This window comes from Coenobita brevimanus, chromosome 71 (assembly GCF_032717465.1).
Source record: "Coenobita brevimanus isolate Jiangsu-jjx chromosome 71, ASM3271746v2, whole genome shotgun sequence".
NCBI lineage: Eukaryota > Metazoa > Arthropoda > Malacostraca > Decapoda > Coenobitidae > Coenobita > Coenobita brevimanus.
The window spans coordinates 31,183,351-31,204,591 of record NC_137024.1 but is presented as its reverse complement, the minus strand read 5'-3'; the positions used below and the strand labels follow the sequence as shown (position 1 = coordinate 31,204,591).

Below are 21,241 nucleotides of genomic sequence, written 5' to 3'. Positions count from 1 at the left end.
ATCAGGGATTTGGCACCCCTTTTAACGTGACAGCATTCGGACTGACTCAGTTGGATACGTTTATGTGAAACTACAGAATGTGGTGAAAGTTTTTGGCATTATCAGATAAAGCCAGGATTCCGGAAGCTTGAGTGATGAGTGAATGGAAGCGTGGCCCATTGGACTGGGCAAACTTGCGCTGTCTGGATGCTGCTACTCATTATACTGTCCTAGGGTGGGAAAGGAGGTCCAGATGATGATGAAAACAAAAGTAAAACTGATGATAAATGAAGCAAAAAAGTGAGTGAATGATGAGTATGGAAGACAGATACGAGATCAGTACAAGACTGATGAAATGACATAGTATGAGGCACTAAAGGAAGCCAAAAGAGTGAATGTAAAGAGAAGGGTTTACAGTACAATATGGAGTGTGGAGAGTAATGTGCAAGAAGATTAGAAGGATATAGTTCAGAGATGGAGAGAATATTTTAGCTCTTAAGCAATCCCACCATTGTTGTAATTGTGTGCCACCAAAATAATAATGAGAAAAATATGGAAAACAAAATTTAAGCATAAAAAGCGAACCAGTTAGGTCTCGCTGCTGCTTGAACTGTGAGCTCTGTCCAAAAAGAAACTGAACTTTTTTAATAGCACACCAACTAGCCAACGTAGCATGATCACGACAGTAATGCTGTGTAGTGTTGACTTTGAGCTTTAGTCTAACATTAGCCGCATCATGCCACGTTACTTAGTCATCAAGGTACACATGGTTGAGTGAACGTGTGTTTGATGCATTTGGTGATTTGCTAAGTTGAACAAAGAAGGATCTTGAAGAACAACTTGTCTGTGTGAGATTCTGTTTCAAACTGAGAAAAACTTTTATGGCGACTTTTCAATTGCTGCAGCAGGTATATGGGGAGGATTGTTTGAGCCATGTGCAATGTTATGAGTGGTTACAGTGATCCAAATGGGGAAGAACATCCACCAAAGACTTTGATCCCAAATCTGGATGGCCTTCAATGCCAAGAGACAATGATCACGTTGAGAAGTGCGTGCTGTGATCTGTGAAAGTCATTGCCTGACTGTACGTGAAGCTTCAAAATAGGCAGGAATCAGTAAACGTTCATACCACGTGATTTTAACTGCAAAACTGAAGATGCAACATGTTGCTGCAAAATTTGTGCCTCATCTGCAGGCAAATGAGCAAAAAGAGAACCATGTCACTGGCAGTCAGCAGTTGTTTAACTGTTCACACACACTACTGAAAACCTTCTGAAAAATATCATAACAGGCGATGAAATGTGGGTGTATGGCTACGATGTCAAAACTAAAAGGAAATCATCACAGTCGGTTGGAACATCATTGGGGGGAGGGGGAAGTCAGTGTCTTTCAAATGTGAAGGCCATGCTGATCGGCATTCTTCGACTGGGTGTCACACTGGACATCATGAGTTTGTTCCACATGGTCAGACAATCAATAAAGAGTTTTACTTGGACGTCCTGAAGCATTTAAAAGAAGCACTGCAAAAGAAGAGGCCTGAAGCATGGACAAATAAAACCTGGATGCTGCATTGTGACAATGCACATTGCACATGCTCACAAATTGCTCATTATCAGTGGCTTTCTGGCAAAGCATTAGACAACTATTGTCCCCCAGCTGCCCTGCCTTATTCTTCAGATAGGGGCCCTGCAGATTCCAATCACCCCCCCAAGTTGAAATTCACCCTGAAAGGTCGCAGATTTCAGACAACAGAAAAGACAGAAGAAAATTTGCCAAGTGCACTTAACACACGTTCACTCAAGTGCGTGTAACTCTATAAGATTAGGTGTGATGCGGCTGGCGTTAGACTCAAGTTCAAAGTTGCCACCACACAGCACTCCTGTCGTGATCACGCTGTACCAGCTAGTTGGTGCCCTATTTAAAAAATTTTGGTTTATTTCAGGGCATCATCAGCATCACCATCATCAGCATCCGGACCTCCTTTCCACACCCTAGGGCAGGGTGAGGAGTAGCAATGTCCAGACAGCCCAAAGTAGCCCAATCCACTGAACAATGCTTCCATTGTCACCATTCATGCCCCCGGAATCCTGGCTTTATCTGATATGTCAAAAACATTCACCACATTCTGTAGCTTCACATAAACCTATCCAACCGAGTCAATCCAGACAATGTAACATTAAAAAGGAGTGCCAAATCCCTGATAATGCGCTTTTCCTCACAATATTCCTCCAGCCAGCTCGATCTCTAGTCAGTCCCCTAGCCTCACTGACTTGCACCTCTCTTGCTCACACACTCATCCACCACATCCTCTGCCTTCTCCTTGGCCTACCTCGTCTCCTCCCGCCTTCAAATTCACTCAGATATACCCTTTTCACCACTCTATACATGGCCATACCATCTCAGTACATTCTCTTCAATTCTGGTGTCCACAGACTTCCTCACTCCACATCTTTTACAAACCATATTATTTTGTATCCTATCCACTCTCTGTACTCCACATACATTCCTCAGCAGTCCCATTTCCACTGCTCTCACTCCTAACTTCTCATTTTCATGCTACACCATAGCCTCACATCCATATGTTAAAGTTGGCACTAACACTCCTTCATGTGAGCCTCGTGCAGCAACAACACTCAAGCCTCTGTTTATTATCAAGGCCTTCATTGCTCTAGCTACTTTCCTTCCTTGTGTCACTCTACTTTCCACTTCTTTTGCACATTTTCCTCTCCTTTCTATCACTGTTCCCAGGTATTTGAACACTCTCCCCAATCCACTCTCTCTCCACTCACTGTAACATTGCACTGGGAGTCACCTTCTCTCTCTATAATCATCAGTTCACTCTTTTCTACATTTACTCTCTTGGCACAATGCTCACAGATTTCTACAAAACACTGCACTAGTCTACCAAGTTCTTGTGCAGTATTACCAAGTAGTACTGAACCATCAACATACTGTACAGCAAATTTGAGATATTCCATCCATCACCATTCATCACCAGTGTCATCCCCCTCACCATGACTCATGTTTTTATTTCTCTCATCACCCCATCCATATATATATTGAACAACCATGGGGACATCACACAACCTTGTCGCACGCCCATACCAATCGTGAACCATTCACTTAGATGCCTATCAACCCTTACGCATGCTTCACCACCATAATAAAATCTCCTGACAGCACCCAGCAGCTTACCATCTACACCATACATGCGCAAAACCTTCCACAATCCTTCTCTGTCCACTCTGTCATATGCTTTTTCCTGATCCATGGATGCCATAAACACCTTATAGTCCTTCTCACAAGCCTTCTCCACTATGTCTTACAGCAAATATTTGATCTACACATCCTCTGCCACTCCTAAAGCCATCCTGTTCATCACACACTAGGGCTTTTGATATCTCTCTTACTTTCTCTATAATAATTCTTTCATATACCTTCCCCACCACACTCAATAAACTTATGCCATGATAATTCTTGCACTCACTTCGCTCACCTTTATTTTTGTACAAAGGTTCAATCACAGTTTTACTCATCCATGCCTTTTTACATATCTCCAACAAGCACTTCATTCCACTCCACTACACTTAATCATCTCTGCATACACCTCATCAACCCCAGCTGCTTTCCCATTTTTCAGCCACTTCAAAGCACTCTTAACCTGTGCAAGTGTCGCATTTCCTGGTACTGCATTCCTTCTCTGCACACCCCCAAAACCAATCATGTTTACAGTGGCTCAGCTCTCTCTATTCCCATTCATCAGGCTTTCAAAATATTCTTCCCTTTGGTTCATACTTCATCCCTACAGGTTAATAATCTACCACCTACATCCTTCACATCTTCACATTTCTTTCCAATGTCACTTCTACATTTCCACACCTGTTTCCTGAATAACTTCCTATTTTCAGAGTAGTTTGCATTAATTTTTCTTCCTACATCATCATTTACTCCTTCTTTCTCCTCTTCACTAGTCTCTTTACATGATTCTTGCCCACAATAAATTCAGTTCTTATTTCATTTGACCCACCCCCTGTCCTGTAACCACTCTAGCCACTTCCTCTTTTCCTCCACTGCTCTCTTAACCTCTTCATCCCACCATGCTGTATCTTTCTCCTTTGTTGTTACTCTTGCCACACCACACACCGTTCTAGCATTCCTAACTAAGCAATCCCTATATACATTCCAGAGGCTGTCCAGATCCATTTCATCCCAATTAACTGATTTTAACTCCTCCCCTACTTTGGTCCTGTATTCATCTTAGACCTCATAATTCCTACATTTACCTCTAAGAGCCTATAGTTAGGTGCAAGACTAGTGTCTGGTCAAGTGTTCAATACAGTACATGTACCCAGCAACAAATATTCTCCTTTACTGTGTCCCTGTCATCCCTTTCTCTTAACCTAACCATGCCTCTGTGTGATTCTGGTACTTGCTATAATGGTACAGTATACATGTATTTGGTGGGTCTAAACTGTCTGAAAAGGAAAAATTTGAGCTGGTACCAATTAGGATAAATTCTAAAGGTTCTGTGTATTCGTTATCGCACAATTCCATTATCACACCACGTTCAGTACGAATTATGCACAATGATCAAGGAATCATTCTACTGACATCTGCAACAAAATACTTGTATTAACTTAGCTTTTCAACATTATAACACACGCTTACAGTATATCATATCTTATGTCACCAAATGAGGAACTTCGTGAGTCTTTCTATATTAAAACCAGACATTAAGCACTTATGGTCCTCAAAATATGCAGGTTTCTCATTAATTTTCAGTAAGGGTATCACATACATATATTTTCTAGGAAAATATTTTGGCTTTATTATTATTACAGAAGGCATGAATGAAGATTTTTATTTTACTTGACTATCAATCTATCTATCTATTGCCAGACGCCTCAATCCCGTTTGGGGTGGCCACAAACAAATCGCCTCCAAGTCGCCCTGTCCCCCGCCATTTCACTACCCTGCTCCCAACTCACACCCCCCTCTCTCATTTTACTTGACAATGGAAATAAAAATTTTGTTAAATATGTTCAGTTAATAACCTGACTCGGTAACACTGCCTGAACTTATCTTTTAGAAAAAAACATTATTTTGAGAAATTATCCCACATGAACTATGCAAATGCATAAGACAGCATGCACCGAAAATCATAATTCTGAATATTCCTTCAACGTGAAAAATCTCTTTATGTTACTTAAAATACAGTAGTACCTCTATGCGATACCCTGCCTTCGTGATGTAAAAAAATTAACACCTTTCCACACCTATCGATGGCCAGTCACCGGTTATCCAATCTCTCTCTCTCTCTCTCTCTCTCTTTACCAATTTCAATGATATTTTAGACTTAATTTTTGTGTTTAGGTTGATTTAGAAACTGTTTGTAGACTTAGAATAATGTGGTTTAGTCACAGGTAGGGTGAACACTCATTTTTGGGTACAGCTTATTAAGTCTGATTTTTCCACTTACGGGATAATGGCGTCTGGCAATAGATAGATAGATAGACAGATAGATAGAGCTTTATTTTTTGGGGGGTTTAGGTGAGTTATTAACTGCTTTTAGGCTCAGTTTAGCTTGTTTTAAAGCTATTTGAGGGGTTAGGTGTGCTAGAAACTTGTTTTTTAACTCATTTGGGTGGGTTTTGGACTTGGTTGGGGCAGATCCCACGGGTCCCAAACGCATCCCTATACTTTCTACAGTATGTTTTAATGTCCCCAGAACCAATACCTCGGCTCAGCAATGGGTTTTCCCAAACGCATCTCATCGTTTGACCTTGTAGAGAAGATGGTGAGAGAGAGATTGATGAGGTGGGGGGAGGGAGAAGAAGGGGGAGGCCAAGGATGAGATGGAGGGATGGTGGAGAGCTATATGAGAGAGGGGGGTGTGAGCTGGGAGCAGAGCAGTGAAATGGTGGGGGACAGACACATATAAAGATCTCATAGTTATAATGCGGTGCCTTGTACATGGTCCTGTACACCAAGCAATAGCAGTTTCCTTTCATCATCTGTTAGCAAAAGTAAAAATAACTATGAAATACTAGCATTTATCATGCAAAATACAGTATTTATTAAGAGTGCCAAAGGAGTTCAACAAACTGAATTGTGTGCCATGAAGTAAAAGCTGCTATAGAAATAAGGTCTCTTACACCACGAATGCTGGATAGTGGGATCACTATAACCCTATGCTAACACAAAGAAATGGATTTTCAAACCCACTCTTCCATTCCTTACAATCACCCTCTATCTAGAATAATGTACAGTTCATAACACAACACTAAAGTCTGCTACACATGGTATCACTGATAACCTGCCCTATTATTCTCACATGTAGTAACATCCCTCAGTTTATTTATTATGTGGTTTGCTATAATGCAGTTTAACTCTCTGCTATGCATAATATCAATGCACAATTGGTAATAACCATCTCCAAAGAAACAGCACCTAGTACCTTTCTCACATACAAGCATACATAGCTGCACACATACACATGTAAATTTACAATCATGAACTATATCCTTACCGTCTGACAAAACTTCTCTGCTGTGCGGTAAACTTCACGGATGGTTTGACAGGAAGACTTTGGGGGGCAGAAGTTAACAAGGCAGGCTGGTGCATCATCATGGCAGCCTACAGAGGTGTTACGCCAGTCAAAGTTACGAGCCCAGTTGTCAGTGCAAGTGTAATCATCAGCACAAGCCTGGAACCACGCATCACAGTCCACAGAGCACAGTGGCACCTGGTAGAATCGCTCACGACGCCATGATCGAGTCTCCTACAAAAAGGAATGTTGTGTATAAAATCATACATAATGGCATACATCGTAATCAGAACATACACTAAGCTTGATAAAGGCAACTACAGTCATGCCTGAGGGTGTGATGGGGTTAAGTGAAAACTCATTACATACAGATTTATCGTACACCGAGGTCAATTAAACATGGGTTCAGTGGGGATACGTTGGAGGTCATGGGCCTAGTAACCATCCATCTATCCATCATCCAATCCTATGTCGTCCCATAAGGAGCGTAGGAACCCTGGACTAGGCAAGTTGGTCCTGACGTTTAAGATGAGAGTGACCAGCCTCACTAACCCCTGAGTGGCATTATGTGAGCAATAAACCTCAACCACCCCTTGCATATAAACCTACACAGGCTCAATCCAACTGAAGCCTTATATTAAACCCACTAAACCACCAAGCATCATAATCTGGTTATATGGTTACCACCCAGCACAGTAAATGGTTTCCTGGAGTACAGGAAACCATTTGGTTTGTCACTCAGTGTAGAGTCACCCACAGGCAAAACGAAGAGGAAAATATGAAAGAAAGACAGAAGAGGGAGAGTAAAGTCACCCATAGGCAGAAGAAAGAGGAAAGAATGAAGGACAGAAAGACAGAAGAGGAAGGATGGACGAGAGGAAAGGGCAGACACCCAAAGCAGCACTACATCGAGTGAGTGGATGGTGACGGCCCCACCTACCACATACCTAGTCTAGTAACCAAAAATCTCAAAAAAACATTTCTGCCCAAACATCTGAAGTATGTCCCAGGCCAATCTAAGTCATCACCAAGGATCCCACTCGAGGCTGGGAGACAGCTGGGAGTCCTGGACGATCACTCCAGGTCCCCAGGAGGACACGAGGAGAGATGCTGAAAGTGAAGCAATGAGGCCAGGGGAAAGGACAGCAGTGAGGCTGAGGGAGAGTGCAGCAGTGAGCCAGGCAGCAATGAAGACAAGAGAAACAAGATGGAGGCAGGTGGGGCAGGATGTAGTGCTGTAACTGATACGATTTGCCAAACCGATATACTGCCGATGTTTGCATTACTGTACAGTATTTCCGATACCGAACCGATACAGATATTTACAGTAAAACCTCACTATATCGGACTAATTGGGGCCCAAGCCAGTCCGATAAAAGCGACATCTGGACTCCCCCCAGACTTCCACCTCCTTTCGTTATGCATAGAGGCTCGCTTGTAATTCATGCGTTTATTCTCTCTCTCTCTTTCTCTCTCTCCGCACTGGGCACTTCCATTTTATTTCACATTTTTGTCTTTGTTGTCACCTTCATCTTCACCTTCCTATTCATTTTTACCTTCACTTTCAGTTCACTCTGATATTCACATTCCCTTTCATATTCCCTTCCATGCTCACTTTCACATTCATCTTCACCTTCACACTCACTCACATTCATTCTGAATTTCCATTTCACCTTCACTTGCAACCTTACTTTCTCACTTTCATATTTACATTGACAATTACTTTCACTCACCTTCACTTTTGTCATCCCTACTTTTACTATGATATTCACCTCCACCTTCACCTTCACTTTCACCACTTTCTCACCTTCATCTTCACTTTCACCTTTACTTTAAACTTTTTTCACCTTCATTTTCACCATCTTCACTTTTACATTCATTTTCACCTTCATTTTCTTTGTCCTTTACTTTCACCTTCATCTTTACTTTTACATTCATTTTCACCTTCACTTTCACTTTTGACTCCACTTTTACCTTCACCTTCACTTTCACCTTCCATCTTCATCTTCACTTTCACTTGACTTCACTTTCAACTACACTTTCACATTCACTTTCACTTTCCCCTTCCACCTTCACTTTTACTTTTGACTTCACTTTCACCTTCACTTTTACTTCCACCTTCATTTTTACTTTCACCTTCACTTTCACACTACCTTCACTTTCACCTTCCCAATGCCTTCACTAACCTTCACTTTTATATTCACTTTTACCTCTCCAGGAGAGAGGGAGGGGATAGAAGGAGAGAGAGAGAGAAGAGACCAAGATTATGCCTATCTCCCTCATTTGTTTATGCCAAGGGAACCACATGTCATTCTTGTATTTATTCTCTCTCTCTCTCTCTCTCTTGACTTAGACATTCCATATTCACTTCTGTGCTCTCTTTCACCTTTGCTTTTACTATCATTTTCACAATTACTTTAATTTTCATTTTCAGTTTCACCTTCACTCTCTCAGCAGAGACAGACGGGGAGGAAGGGAAGGAATGAAGGAGAGACAGAGAGAGGGGAGGGACCGATGTTATGGTATCTCCTCCATTTGTTTGGTTATTCATTTCTTCCAAGAGACAGACTGCTTCTGGCTTTATTAGACTTTTCCTGAAGCATGAGAATTTAGTCCACTTAGCTCCTCGAGTCCGATAAAAGCGAATTCTGCTATATTGAAATCCGTTATATCGAGGTTTTATTGTCGATATCGGGATGTCGCATATGGACAGAAACATTAAAAAGACTTTTATTGAGCATTTGGGTCATTGTTTTGCCTAATTCTGTGTGAAAGAATGTTGTTACCTTGACACTGTTTTACAGCTTAATAATCTTACTGTAGCCCATTAATGGCTCATAATAATAAGTGGGTGACTGGGAATGGAGAGGGGATAAAGAATTGAAGGTCGAAGACAGCGAGCTGAGAGTGTGGTATAGTGTGTGCTTGTGGTGTGTACAGTAAGTGTGGTGACCCTGTGGGTGTATGTATGAAAACAGTGTACACACAATGTCTAAATAAGCACAAACTACCCACACCCATTAGTTGTTATATTCTGCATTTAGTCATGATATTTAGTCACAACTCATTGTAAAATATATATATAATTATGTAAATAAAATATATATATATACAGTATATATATATATATATATATATATATATATATATATATATATATATATATATTGTATACTCTTTCACCAATTCCAGTCTCTCTCCATTCCCTGTAACATCATACTGGGAGTTACCTTCTTTCTCAAAAACCATCACTTTACTCTTTTCTAATTTACTTTCAAGGCACAATGCTCACAATCTACAAAACTCTGCATTAGTCTACCAAGCTCTTGTCCAGTATTTGCAAGTAGTACTGCATCATCAGCATACAAAAAATTTGAGATATTCCATCGATCACCATTCATTACCAACGACATCCCTCTCTCCATTATTTGTGTTTTTACTTCTCTCATCATCCCATCCAAATATATATTGAACAACTATGGGGACATCAAGCAACCTTGTCGCATGCCCACAATGATCGTGAACCATTCACTTAGATGCCCATGCCTCACTACCATCATAAAAACTCTTGACGGCACCTGGCAGCTTACCATCTACACCATGCATGCACAAAACTTACCACAATCCTACTCTGTCTACTTTGTCGTATACTTTTTCCAGATTCATAAATGTCATAAACACCTTAGAGTCCTTCTCATAAGCCTTCTCCACTATCTGTCTCACTGCAGATATTTGATCCACACATCCTCTGCCACTCCTAAAGCCACCCGGTTCATCACTCACTAGGACTTCTGACATTTGTCTTACTCTCTGTATAATAATTCTTCCATACACATTCCCTACAAACTACAACAGTCAATAGACTTATAGCATGATAATTCTGGCACACATTTCACTCACCTTTATTTTTGTACAGGAGTACAATCATTGCCTTTTTCCACTCTACTGGCACAGTTTCACTCTCCCATGCCTTATTACATGTCTTCAACAAGCACTTCATTCTGTTCTCTCCACTACATTTCACCCGTACTGTGCTGGGGGAAAAAAAAAAAAAAAAAAAGACCAATGCCCCTCTAAGCCGGCCAATTTTGGATTCTCTTTTTTGGTTAAATGGGCTTAATACATCAATATAAGATCCCTGGCACTAATAAAAGTAATCACTAAAGCCAGATAGTTCGTTGAATCGAGTGAGCTTGGTGCCAATCTACCTCTGAAACCTTCAAGGTTACTGAGACAGCAGAGCAGCTGTGAGCTTGTGAACCAATTTTGGATATTTTTTTCTGGCTAAATGGGCTTCATACAACATAAGATCAGTGGCACTAATAAAATCGCCAAAATCACCGAAGCCAGAAAGATGGCTGAATCGATTCAGGCTGGTGCCACTCTTCCTCTGAAATCTTCAAGGTTACTGAAAGAGCAGAGCATCTGTGAGCTTGGGAACTGATTTTGGATTTTTTTGTGGGTTAATGGGCTTAATACATCAGTATAAGATCCCTGGCACTTATAAATGTAATCACCAAAAGCAGAAAGTAGGCTGAATCGAGTCAGGTTGGTGCCATTTGACCTCTAAAATCTTCAAGGTTACAGACAGAGCAGAGCGGCTGTGAGCCTGCTAAGACTCACTTGCCTCCCGTGATCCTAAATCAGTGTTGTAAGCGTAGCAGAGAAATGTCTGAAGTTAGTGAGATATGATATTACCCTCCATTTTACCTCACTTGGAATGACTTCTCAGTGCTGCAGGACGTAGATCTACGTCATCGGCAGTTTTGAAGGGGACGTAGATCTACATTGCTAGTATGGTACGGGTTAATCATCTCTGCATACACCTCATCAACCCCAGCTGCTTTTCCATAATTCAGCTGCTTCACAGCATTCTTCACCTCTGCGATTGTCATGTATCCTGGCACTGCATTCCTTCACTGTAGCTACTGTACACCCCCAAAACCAATCATGTTAACAGTCACTTTGCTCTCTCCATTCCCATTCATCAGACTTTCAAAATATTCTTTCCATCTGGTCCTTACTTCATCCCCATGGGTTAATAATCTACCAATTATATACATCCTTCACATTTTCACTCTTTCCACTGCCATTTCTATAATTCCACACCTCTTTCCAGAATTGCTTCCTATTTTCAGAGTAATTTGCATTCATTTCTCTTTCTAGATCATCATATACCTACTTTTTCCTCTTCACTAGTCTCTTTATGTGCTTCCTGCTCTCAATATATTCAATTCTGATTTCAACTGAATCCCTGTTCTGTATCCATTCTAGCCACTTCTTCCTCTTTTCCTCCATTGCTCTCTTAACCTCCCACCATGCCATACCTTTCTTCTTTACTCTTGCCAGACCACACATCACTTTAGCATTACTAACTTAGCAATCCCTATTATACACTCCACAAGCTGTCCAGATTCATTTCATTCCAATTCACTGATTCTAACTTCCGTACTTTGGCCCTGTACTCATCTGCCATTTCTTTGATCCTCTGCTTCTTGACTTTCCCATCCTTACTCAGCTGATTCTGATATGAATCCGATTATTGGTTAATTTTCCCCTTCCAATATGGATACTGATACTAATTGGTTTTTCGTTGCAGATTTACATTCTCTCTCATTCTCTCTCTCTCTCTCTCTCTCTCTCTCTCTCTCTCCTTACAGTACTACCAAGTATATTTTCTTCGAGCAATATTATTTTCCCTATCTGTACATACCCCTACCACCCATGGTCCAACATTGGGAGAGCACTCATAAAAACAGTGGTCCTGTACAAAATGCCGCCTGCACTTCTCAGACATCTCCTTCTTCTGGGCACAGTGGTTGAAGTTGAAGTTGTATATACTGGACTTATGCAGCTGCTCAGCCACCTCATCTGTGCAGCATGACCGGTTCTTCCACGGGCTACACTGCCACGGGAAAAAAATGAGGCAAAAACATTAGATGGTTTGGCTCTGTGATGCAAATGGAGAATGAGACTGACTAGCAGAGTAATTGTTAGTGAGGTACAAGAGGAGAGGGGAGAGGGACGACTAAGGATGACGTGGAGAGATGAGGTAAGTATATGACTGAGGATGGTGTGAACTGGAGGGATTGTAGCCAGACAGCAAAACACATGGCGACACGGAGGCAATTTGTTTATGGCCACCCCCTCCTGTAATACGACATCTGGCTACAGACAGATAAATTCATTATTGTACTGTGGGTTTCAACCAAGGGAAAAGAAAAAGAAATACAGCTGACACACAAAGACCATATTTTCTTTACTATAATAATAAAAGTTTTAAAATCATCACTTCCAACACCGTACATCTTGCTGGGAACCCCCTCAACAAGCCATGACATGAGATTTTGTGCATCAGTATTACAGAAACTTACTATAACTAACACAGTGGTTACAGTTCATATTACAGAATAAATATCTTCATGTAAAATATTGTACCTGTACTGGTGTGGGTTCTTGCCATTTCACTTCAAAAGAACTAAAACAGTATTGCTTACCAATATTTACCTATCTTGTAATTAGCTGTCTATTGTTGATGTTATTGTTCAACATAGGTCAAGCCTGGTTAAGTCCCATAAGTTCCCTAAACCAATGATGCTGTGTCAGTATCTTAGTGTGGCATGTGTTGTGCAGTGCTCCATTATGTGGGATATAATGTGAGGTCCTATTCTAGAAGCACGGCACATGCCATCTGTTACCTTTTATTGATAAACATGGCATCTGTTGTGTGCAATCCAAATATACAATGGTAACTGAGGAGGGATGGGTGATGTCTTGATCTAAGCCAGGCTAGGCAAACTCAATCAGCTCTATTTAAGGATACCATTGATGGGCACATAATTGGGAGGACGGGAAGGGGTCTTATAATAGTGTTCTTACTGAAGTGTTAGTCTTACCCTACATTCTTATAATAGTGTTCTTACTGAAGTGTTAGTCTTACCCTACATGTAAAATGTGTGTTTCTTGATTGCTAGTGTTGGAGTGTCAGGGGGTGGGATGTTGTGGTTTGATTATTTTTTTGCATATCTAGTTATGTGGCTGTCATATAATGAATGGGGTGTTGCATGCTGGCATAGGCTGGTGCATAGAAATGTGTGCCTCATGTCAGTACCAGTATATTCTTTAATGGGGAGGATTTTCTCTTCAAACTGTAAGTGAACTGTAGGAGTGGTGGTGGTGCAGCCAGTGATTAAGCATAGTGTTTTGCATGGTCTGAAAGGTGTTGTTGTGGGTGCTTTAGACAGGAGCCCATGGAAGCCATAGAACATCACTGACCTAATATAGGGTATTATTTGTACAATAAAGAAAATGTTTCTTTTTGTTTCTCAAAGACTGCCCTTGTAACTGTTTTGAATGCAGTGAATCTTGGAGTGCACCAACTCTTGTGTTTTGTAGGTGGTTCTTAAAGGTAAGTCCAGTGTCATATGTCACTCTATGGATCTTAATAGAAATGGTGCGTAAAATATTAAGCATGTCAAAATATCATGTAGCTACCTGATCAAATAAATCACTTTCTGGCCCTGGTTTGTGCTTGTGATGCTTGGAGTCTATACAGTAGTTATGCAGACTCTCCCTGTCCCTTGTTCTTCCTGCTACTGCACCCACCACCACCACCACCACAAGCACCATATGCACCAACATCCTGTAATGCAACATATCAATTAACAAAATGACTGAGGATTAACCACTATATGTGCAAGGAACTTTACCATTTTATTAAATGAACATGTTAAAACCACCTGATGACAACACCTGAACACTAAGGCATAGTGAAAAGGTAAACCAAGGGTTGGAAAACGAGACTGTCATAGGCTAAGAAGGTTTGGAGAAGATAATGTGTACAGAATTTTAAAGAAACCTGGCCAAGACCTTCAGAACTAGGAAATAAAATAACTGATGCTCAATAGTTGAGAGACAGACAGACAGACAGACAGAGACAGAGAGAGGAATTAATGAGACGAAGAGGGAACAGAAAAGCCAGAAATGAAAATAATCCGATGAAAATAATCCAATCTTGAAAAAACTTGCACAACAAATACAAAAATGAAAAAGAAAAGGGGAAGAAAATAGTGCTTGAGGCAAAAACAGAACATGAAAGGCAAATACTAGACAGCAAAAGAGAAAAAGATATGAAATGACTGTGGAAACATGGACAAACTTCGAAAATATGGGAACCAAACTAAAAGAAACACAACTATATGATGAAAACAAGCAAAATATAGAAAACGAAGAACTAACAAGCAAACTTTATAATTCTGGGAAACAATCCACCAGTGTCACGAAAAGAAGATGCATGAAGAATGTGACGGAAGAAACAACACAATTTATAAAAGAAAAATCCACTGCAGCTGAGACAGTGACAGATGAGGAGAGCACCATACTCATACCAAAGGTTTCAGTAGAGCATGCTGAATATGCATACAAGATGAAAGCAGACATATGTTCAATGGAAAAACCAAGTGTTACTAAAGATGACAAAAAACAAATCAATAAAATGAAAAAAACACCAGGTCCAAATGGGTTAAAGATTGAATGATATAAAAAGTATTGAAAAACGAAGTGGCCAAGGAGATACTCATGAAGAGCTACAATGAACAAATAAGAAATTATAGTAATGTCAACCTGACAGGTGGAAAATCTCAAACATAAAACTAATACCATAAACAAAATAACTACAAGTCAAGAACATGAGACCACTGGCTGTCAGACATATACAAAATTCGAATGGATATACTTTACTTGAAGATACAGTACAGAGGAAATACTGTACTGTACTCTACATGTTCATCAAATAACACCCACAGGCCTAACTTCATGAAGCTATAGCAGAGTGAAAATACTAAGTTCTGGAAAAATACGACTCTGCCAAGTACTGTATGCTGCACACAACGGATGCTATGTTTATCAATAAAAGGTAAAATTAATAAACTAAAGATAACAGAAAACAGAGCTTACAACAGGATTTTCCGAGCACCAAATTATACTCCAAGTTGTGCACTTAGAGCTGAAATTGGCCATTAACTTCATACACATGAGATATATTAACTGCCAGGGACATTTTGAATTATGAAAGCAATAAACTAGTCTATTTATCTATCTATCTACTGCCAGACACCTCAATCCCGTTCGCAGTGGCCACAAACAAATCACCTCCACGTCGCCCTGTCCCCAGCCATTTCACTGCCCTGCTTCCAACTCACATCCCTCTCTCTCATATACCTCTCCACTCCATCCCTCCATCTCATCCTCAGCCTCCCCCTCCCTCTCCCCCCCTCCACCTCACTCACATACACTCTCTTCGCCAGTCTTTCACCCTCCATCCTCTCCACATGGCCAAACCACCTGAGCGTATTCCTCCTAATGCTTCCTATCACATCCACATCCACACCACAACGCTGCTTTATATCCTCATTTGTTTGCCTGTCTCTCCATGTGACTCCACAGACTCCTCTTAAATAACTCATTTCCACTGCTCTCACTCTTGACTTGTGTCTTTCCAACAACGTCCAAGCTTCACTTCCATACGTTAGAGTTGGTATCACAATACTGTCATGTAGTAACTTTTTGACTTACATGCTCACTTCCCTGTTTCTTATCACTGCTTTCAAGGAAGCAGAAACCTTTCTTCCCTGCTGTACCCTTTCAAGCACTTCACTATCCAAACCTCCATTATTACTCATCACACTACCCAAGTACTTAAACATACTCACATTTTCCAATTCCTCACCATCCAACCTCATTGTACATGCAGTGACTTCACCTCTCTCGAGGATCATTGCTTTACTCTTCCCTACATTCACCTTTGGATTCCGTTTCTTACATACTCTCCCAAACTCATCCACCAAGCCTTGCAGCTCCCCTTCGTCTTCGCTCAACAACACAGTATCATCTGCAAACAACAGTACAGGGAGTTTCCAGACACTACCCTCTCTCACCAGGGCCACTCCAACATCCACTACCCTACCTTGTACCTCTTTTATTACCCCATCCATGTACAGATTGAACAACCATGGAGACATGACACATCCCTGTTTCAACTCAACCTTCAAAGAGAAAAATTCACTCAGTTCACCATCCACACGCACTGCAGCCTTAGCACCATCATACATACTCTTCACAGCATTCAGCAACTTCCCATCTACTCCATATATTCTTAATACTTTCCACAATCCTTGTCTATCCACCCTGTCATATGCTTTCTCCAAATCCATGAAAGCCGCATTTAGTTTCTTTCTCTTCTCTAGAAACTTTTCCACTAAAGATCTAAGAATGAATATCTGATTTACACAACCTCTTCCCTTCCTAAAGCCTCCCTGTTTTGGGATCAATATGAAAACCACAGCAGAAGTAATAAAATCTATCTATCTATTGCCAGACGCCATAATCCCGTAAGGGGTGGCCATTTGAGTTACCGGTATTTGTTTTACGGGGAGGGGCACTAACCCTCCGCCAACCCACTTGTTGACACGTAGGGAGCACGCATGGTTTGGTTATATAGTTACCACCCAGTGCTGTAAATGGTTTCTTGGCTTACAGGAAACCATTTGGCTTGTCACTCAATGCAAAGCCACCTGTAAAGGAAAGAAAAGCAATAAGAAGTGACAGGAAAGATGGGAGATATAGGAAGAGAGGAGGGCAGGCACAGAAAAAGAATGATAAAGGCTAAGGAAGAAGTAGGCAGCACTGCATCAAGTGAGTGGATGATGGTGAGAAATAGGAAGAGAGGAGGGCAGGCACAGAAAAAGAATGATAAAGGCTAAGGAAGAAGTAAGCAGCACTACATCAAGTGAGTGGATGATGGTGAGAAATAGGAAGAGAGGAGGGCAGGCACAGAAAAAGAATGATAATGGCTAAGGAAGAAGTAGGCAGCACTACATCAAGTGAGTGGATGATGGTGAGAAATAGGAAGAGAGGTGGGCAGGCAAAGAAAAAGAATGATAAAGGCTAAGTGAGAAGTAGGCAGCACTACATCAAGTGAGTGGATGATGGTGAGAAATAGGAAGAGAGGAGGGCAGGCACAGGAAAAGAATGATAAAGGCTAAGGAAGAAGTAGGCAGCACTACATCAAGTGAGTGGATGATGGTGAGAAACAGGAAGAGAGGAGGGCAGGCACTGAAAAAGAATGATAAAGGCTTAAGGAAGAAGTAGGCAGCACTACATCAAGTAAGCGGATGATAGTCAGAAATGCTATCTACAAAAAATAAACCTAAATTTGGAAGGATTAGCAAAAGAAACTGAAAATAAAAGTGAATAATACTGACATACAAATATGGAGAGCAGAAATACTTGGAAAGACCACACTAGCATGCCACAGGCACTGGAAATGTGAAATTAAAAGAAGACACATTGTATGAAAATGGTTGGAACTCATTAGCTACTACTATTAACAGCACAAAAAGACACTAAATTTAAACTGACAAATTCAGTTAGGCTATAAAGAAACAGTGTCCAATATGCCTGTATGAAAATTAATCATTAAAACACTTTGCTATACTGTACAAGGTTAAGTAAAGTCCCTCCATCCATCATCCAATCCTATGTTGCCCCACAAGGAGCGTAGGAACCTGGGGCTAGACAAGTTGGTCCTGGCATTTAAGATGACAGTGACAAGCCTCATTCATCCCTCAGTAGCATTACATGAGCAATAAACACGAACCATCCCTTAGATTTAAACCTGAACCAGCTCAATCAAATTGGAGCACCTTAATTACCCACTAAACCACCAGGCGCCATTATTTGGTTATACGATTACCACCCATCACAGTAAATAATTTCCTGGTGTACAGGAATCCATTTGGCTTGTCACTAAGTGTAGTCACCCACAGGCAGAAGGAAGAGGAGAGAATGAAGGAAAGAAAGACAGAAGAGGGAATGTAAAGTCACCCCTAGGCAGAAGGAAGTGGAAAAAATGAAGGAAAGAATGGCAGGAGAGGAAGGAGGGAAGAGTGGCAAGGGCAGACACCCAAAGCAGCACTACATCAAGTGAGTGGATGGTGAGTGCCCCCACCTATAAAAAATAACACGCCCACTTTTAAGAATATAACAGATTTAATGAAGACTCTCCTGTTTGGTGAAAAGCAAGAAAAACAAGTGACAAAACAGAAAGACAATACAGTACACTGCTTGTAGGAGGACCAAAGAAACTAAATGATCAGCACATAGCAAAACAAAAAGGACTGGCAAGAGTAAACGACTGAGAACCATTACAAAGATTACACCCCACCTACTACAGTATTATTATTACAGCTGCAAACCACCATAACAAAATTAACATATGCAAGTCTATCTTTCTCTCTATCTATCCATATGTATAGCCTGATACCACAGTCCCGTAAGGGTTGGCTGAGTTTGTTGTTTTATGGGGGAGGGGCACCAACCACTTTGTTGACACATAGGGAACACTATGTGTTGGCTATATGGTTACCAGCCAGCATTGTAAATGGTTTCCTGGCTTACAAGAAACCATTTGGCTTGTCACTCAATGGAAAGCCGCCTGAAAAGGGAAGAATAATAATAAAAAGAGACAGGAAAGATGGGAGAAATAGGAAGAGAGGAGAGCAGACAGAAAAAGAATGACAATGTGAAAGAAGAAGCAGGCAGCACTACATCAAATGGGTGGATGATGGTTGCCACCAACTACCACCACTAAGCAAGTCATGAATATTACAGTAAATCTGAATTTTTTAGCTTTAGCCCACAAATGCCCAACGGTGTTTCTCATGCATTCCAAGGCATTTTCCCATCAAAATGGGGGTGGGGGGGAATTCTCTATGGCATTACTGTCACAAATACATATTTGTGGTGTTTCATGATTGTAGTGAAAAGTACTCGCCATGACTATGGTGTACAGATCTGCATCTTGCAAGAGCTAGTTTAAAATTATTTAAACCCATGATGCCCTCTGTCAACCTTCTTGGTTGTTATTTCTTACTGTGATGCCCCATATCAATCTTTCCTGAATGAACCAATTAGAGAAGCATGACTAATCCTTTAACCAATTAATGATGATCTGACTAACTCTCAGTGAAACCCCATTTGTCTGCAATAGCAAACAAGTCTTTTCAAATGTGTCACCACAGAGTGAAGGTTGTGCTCCTGTGCAGTAAGATATACAGTAGTCCAACCGTGCTATCAAAATAATGTGGCAAGCCTCAAGATTTATCACAATCAGAGGGTTATGATGACTGAAGTGACAAAAGTATAATACACTTTGCTGGTATAATGCGGAGAGATACTGGCAGTGTAATACTATCTATCTATCTATTGCCAGACGCCATAATCCCTTAAGGGGTGGCCATTTGACTTTGAGTTATTGGTTTTATGGGGAGGGGCACTAACCCTCCACCAACCCACTTGTTGACACGTTGGGAGCACGCATGGTTTGGTTATATGGTTACCACCCAGCGCTGTACATGGTTTCTTGGCTTACAGGAAACCATTTGGCTTGTCACTCAATGTAAAGCCACCTGTAAAGGAAAGAAGAGCAATAAGAAGTGACAGGAAAGATGGGAGATATAGGAAGAGAGGAGGGCAGGCACAGAAAAAGAATGATAAAGGATAAGGAAGAAGTAGGCAGCACTACATCAAGTGAGTGGATGATGGTCGCCACCACCTACCACCTAAATACAATAATCCCTAAAACCAAGTGCGTGCCAGGCTGCAGGCGTCCCTTTTCCCACCAAATTCGACACAGGCAAACAGGACAATCCTGCTGATGCAGCTGTGGCTCTCTAAGGTAGGTGGCTAGCCTAGTTTTGAGTGGCATTCAAGTATGGGTTTAGTGGTTGTCTGGATGGTTAGTCATAAAGGCTCTGGGGGGCTTCACCTTCCCTCTTGCCTCTCCATTAAGTACACAGTTTTGGTATAGCCATTTCATATATGCTCAATTTTTTTTTTTTTTAATGGGGTTTAAAGTTTTGATGAATTTTGTAATTATTTCCATCAGCAATGGTTTTCTTCGCCGTGGGGGCTGATCACAAATGGCAAAATACAGCACTTCCAATAGAATGACCATCAACAAAATTCAGAACACAAGGAAATCTTGTACTTGAACCAAAAGTAAATGACAAAAACAGGAGTGAGGTAATGTAAAAAAAAAAAAAAAAAAATCTGACCAGCATCCTCAATATATAAAGTATACAGTAGGCTATTACCTGCACCCCACCCTGTATGCTGATATTGTATGACCTATGTGTCTGCATAGTAACCAGTTCTACAGGACATATGAATTAAACTAATAATCAAGCATGACATTATCTGAACAATTATACTTGTATATTACGATGAGCAAGCAACCACAATTGTTCATCTGCTTTCCAAGTATCTCTTGTTTTCACTATGCAAGTGTGCCGAGTTAAAGCTAATATTACAATCACAGACCTCAGCACGACGATCAACCGCAGAATCCTCTACAAAGATCTATAATTCAACAATTCCGAGTTTGACTAAGCAAACCAGCCTCAGTGCCACTCGGCACTCACTCGCTCAGCAGGCAGCAAGCAGTCAATGTCAAGGTCGCCAGCTGAGAGTCAGTACTCAGCAGGCGGCCGATGCGACGAAATACCGAATCGGTGGTCGTTTTCCGAATCGACACTTTTAACAGGAAACTATTATATTTTTTTCTCCACATACATACACACCTAACTATCTGAAATCCGATCAAAAGATTGTGCTTAATTTAGCTGTTTAAAATATCAGGATTCAGAGCGAAAACGT

The 21,241-nt window shown here is 41.0% G+C and overlaps 1 protein-coding gene across 1 annotated transcript in view; it reads right to left on the bottom strand.

The window, feature by feature from the left end:
- Nucleotides 1-20,991, bottom strand: part of LOC145406721 (folate receptor gamma-like) — a 29,149-nt gene extending 8,158 nt beyond the window's left edge. Inside the window, exons 1-4 of the mRNA XM_080277820.1 lie at nt 20,906-20,991; nt 14,021-14,168; nt 12,240-12,431; nt 6,509-6,760 (exon numbers count right to left, since the gene is read on the bottom strand). Of these exons, the coding sequence (XP_080133946.1) occupies nt 6,509-6,760; nt 12,240-12,431; nt 14,021-14,167 (591 nt within the window). The 5' untranslated portion in view covers nt 14,168; nt 20,906-20,991. The remainder of the gene's footprint in view (nt 1-6,508; nt 6,761-12,239; nt 12,432-14,020; nt 14,169-20,905) is intronic.
- Nucleotides 20,992-21,241: the final 250 nt, after the last annotated feature.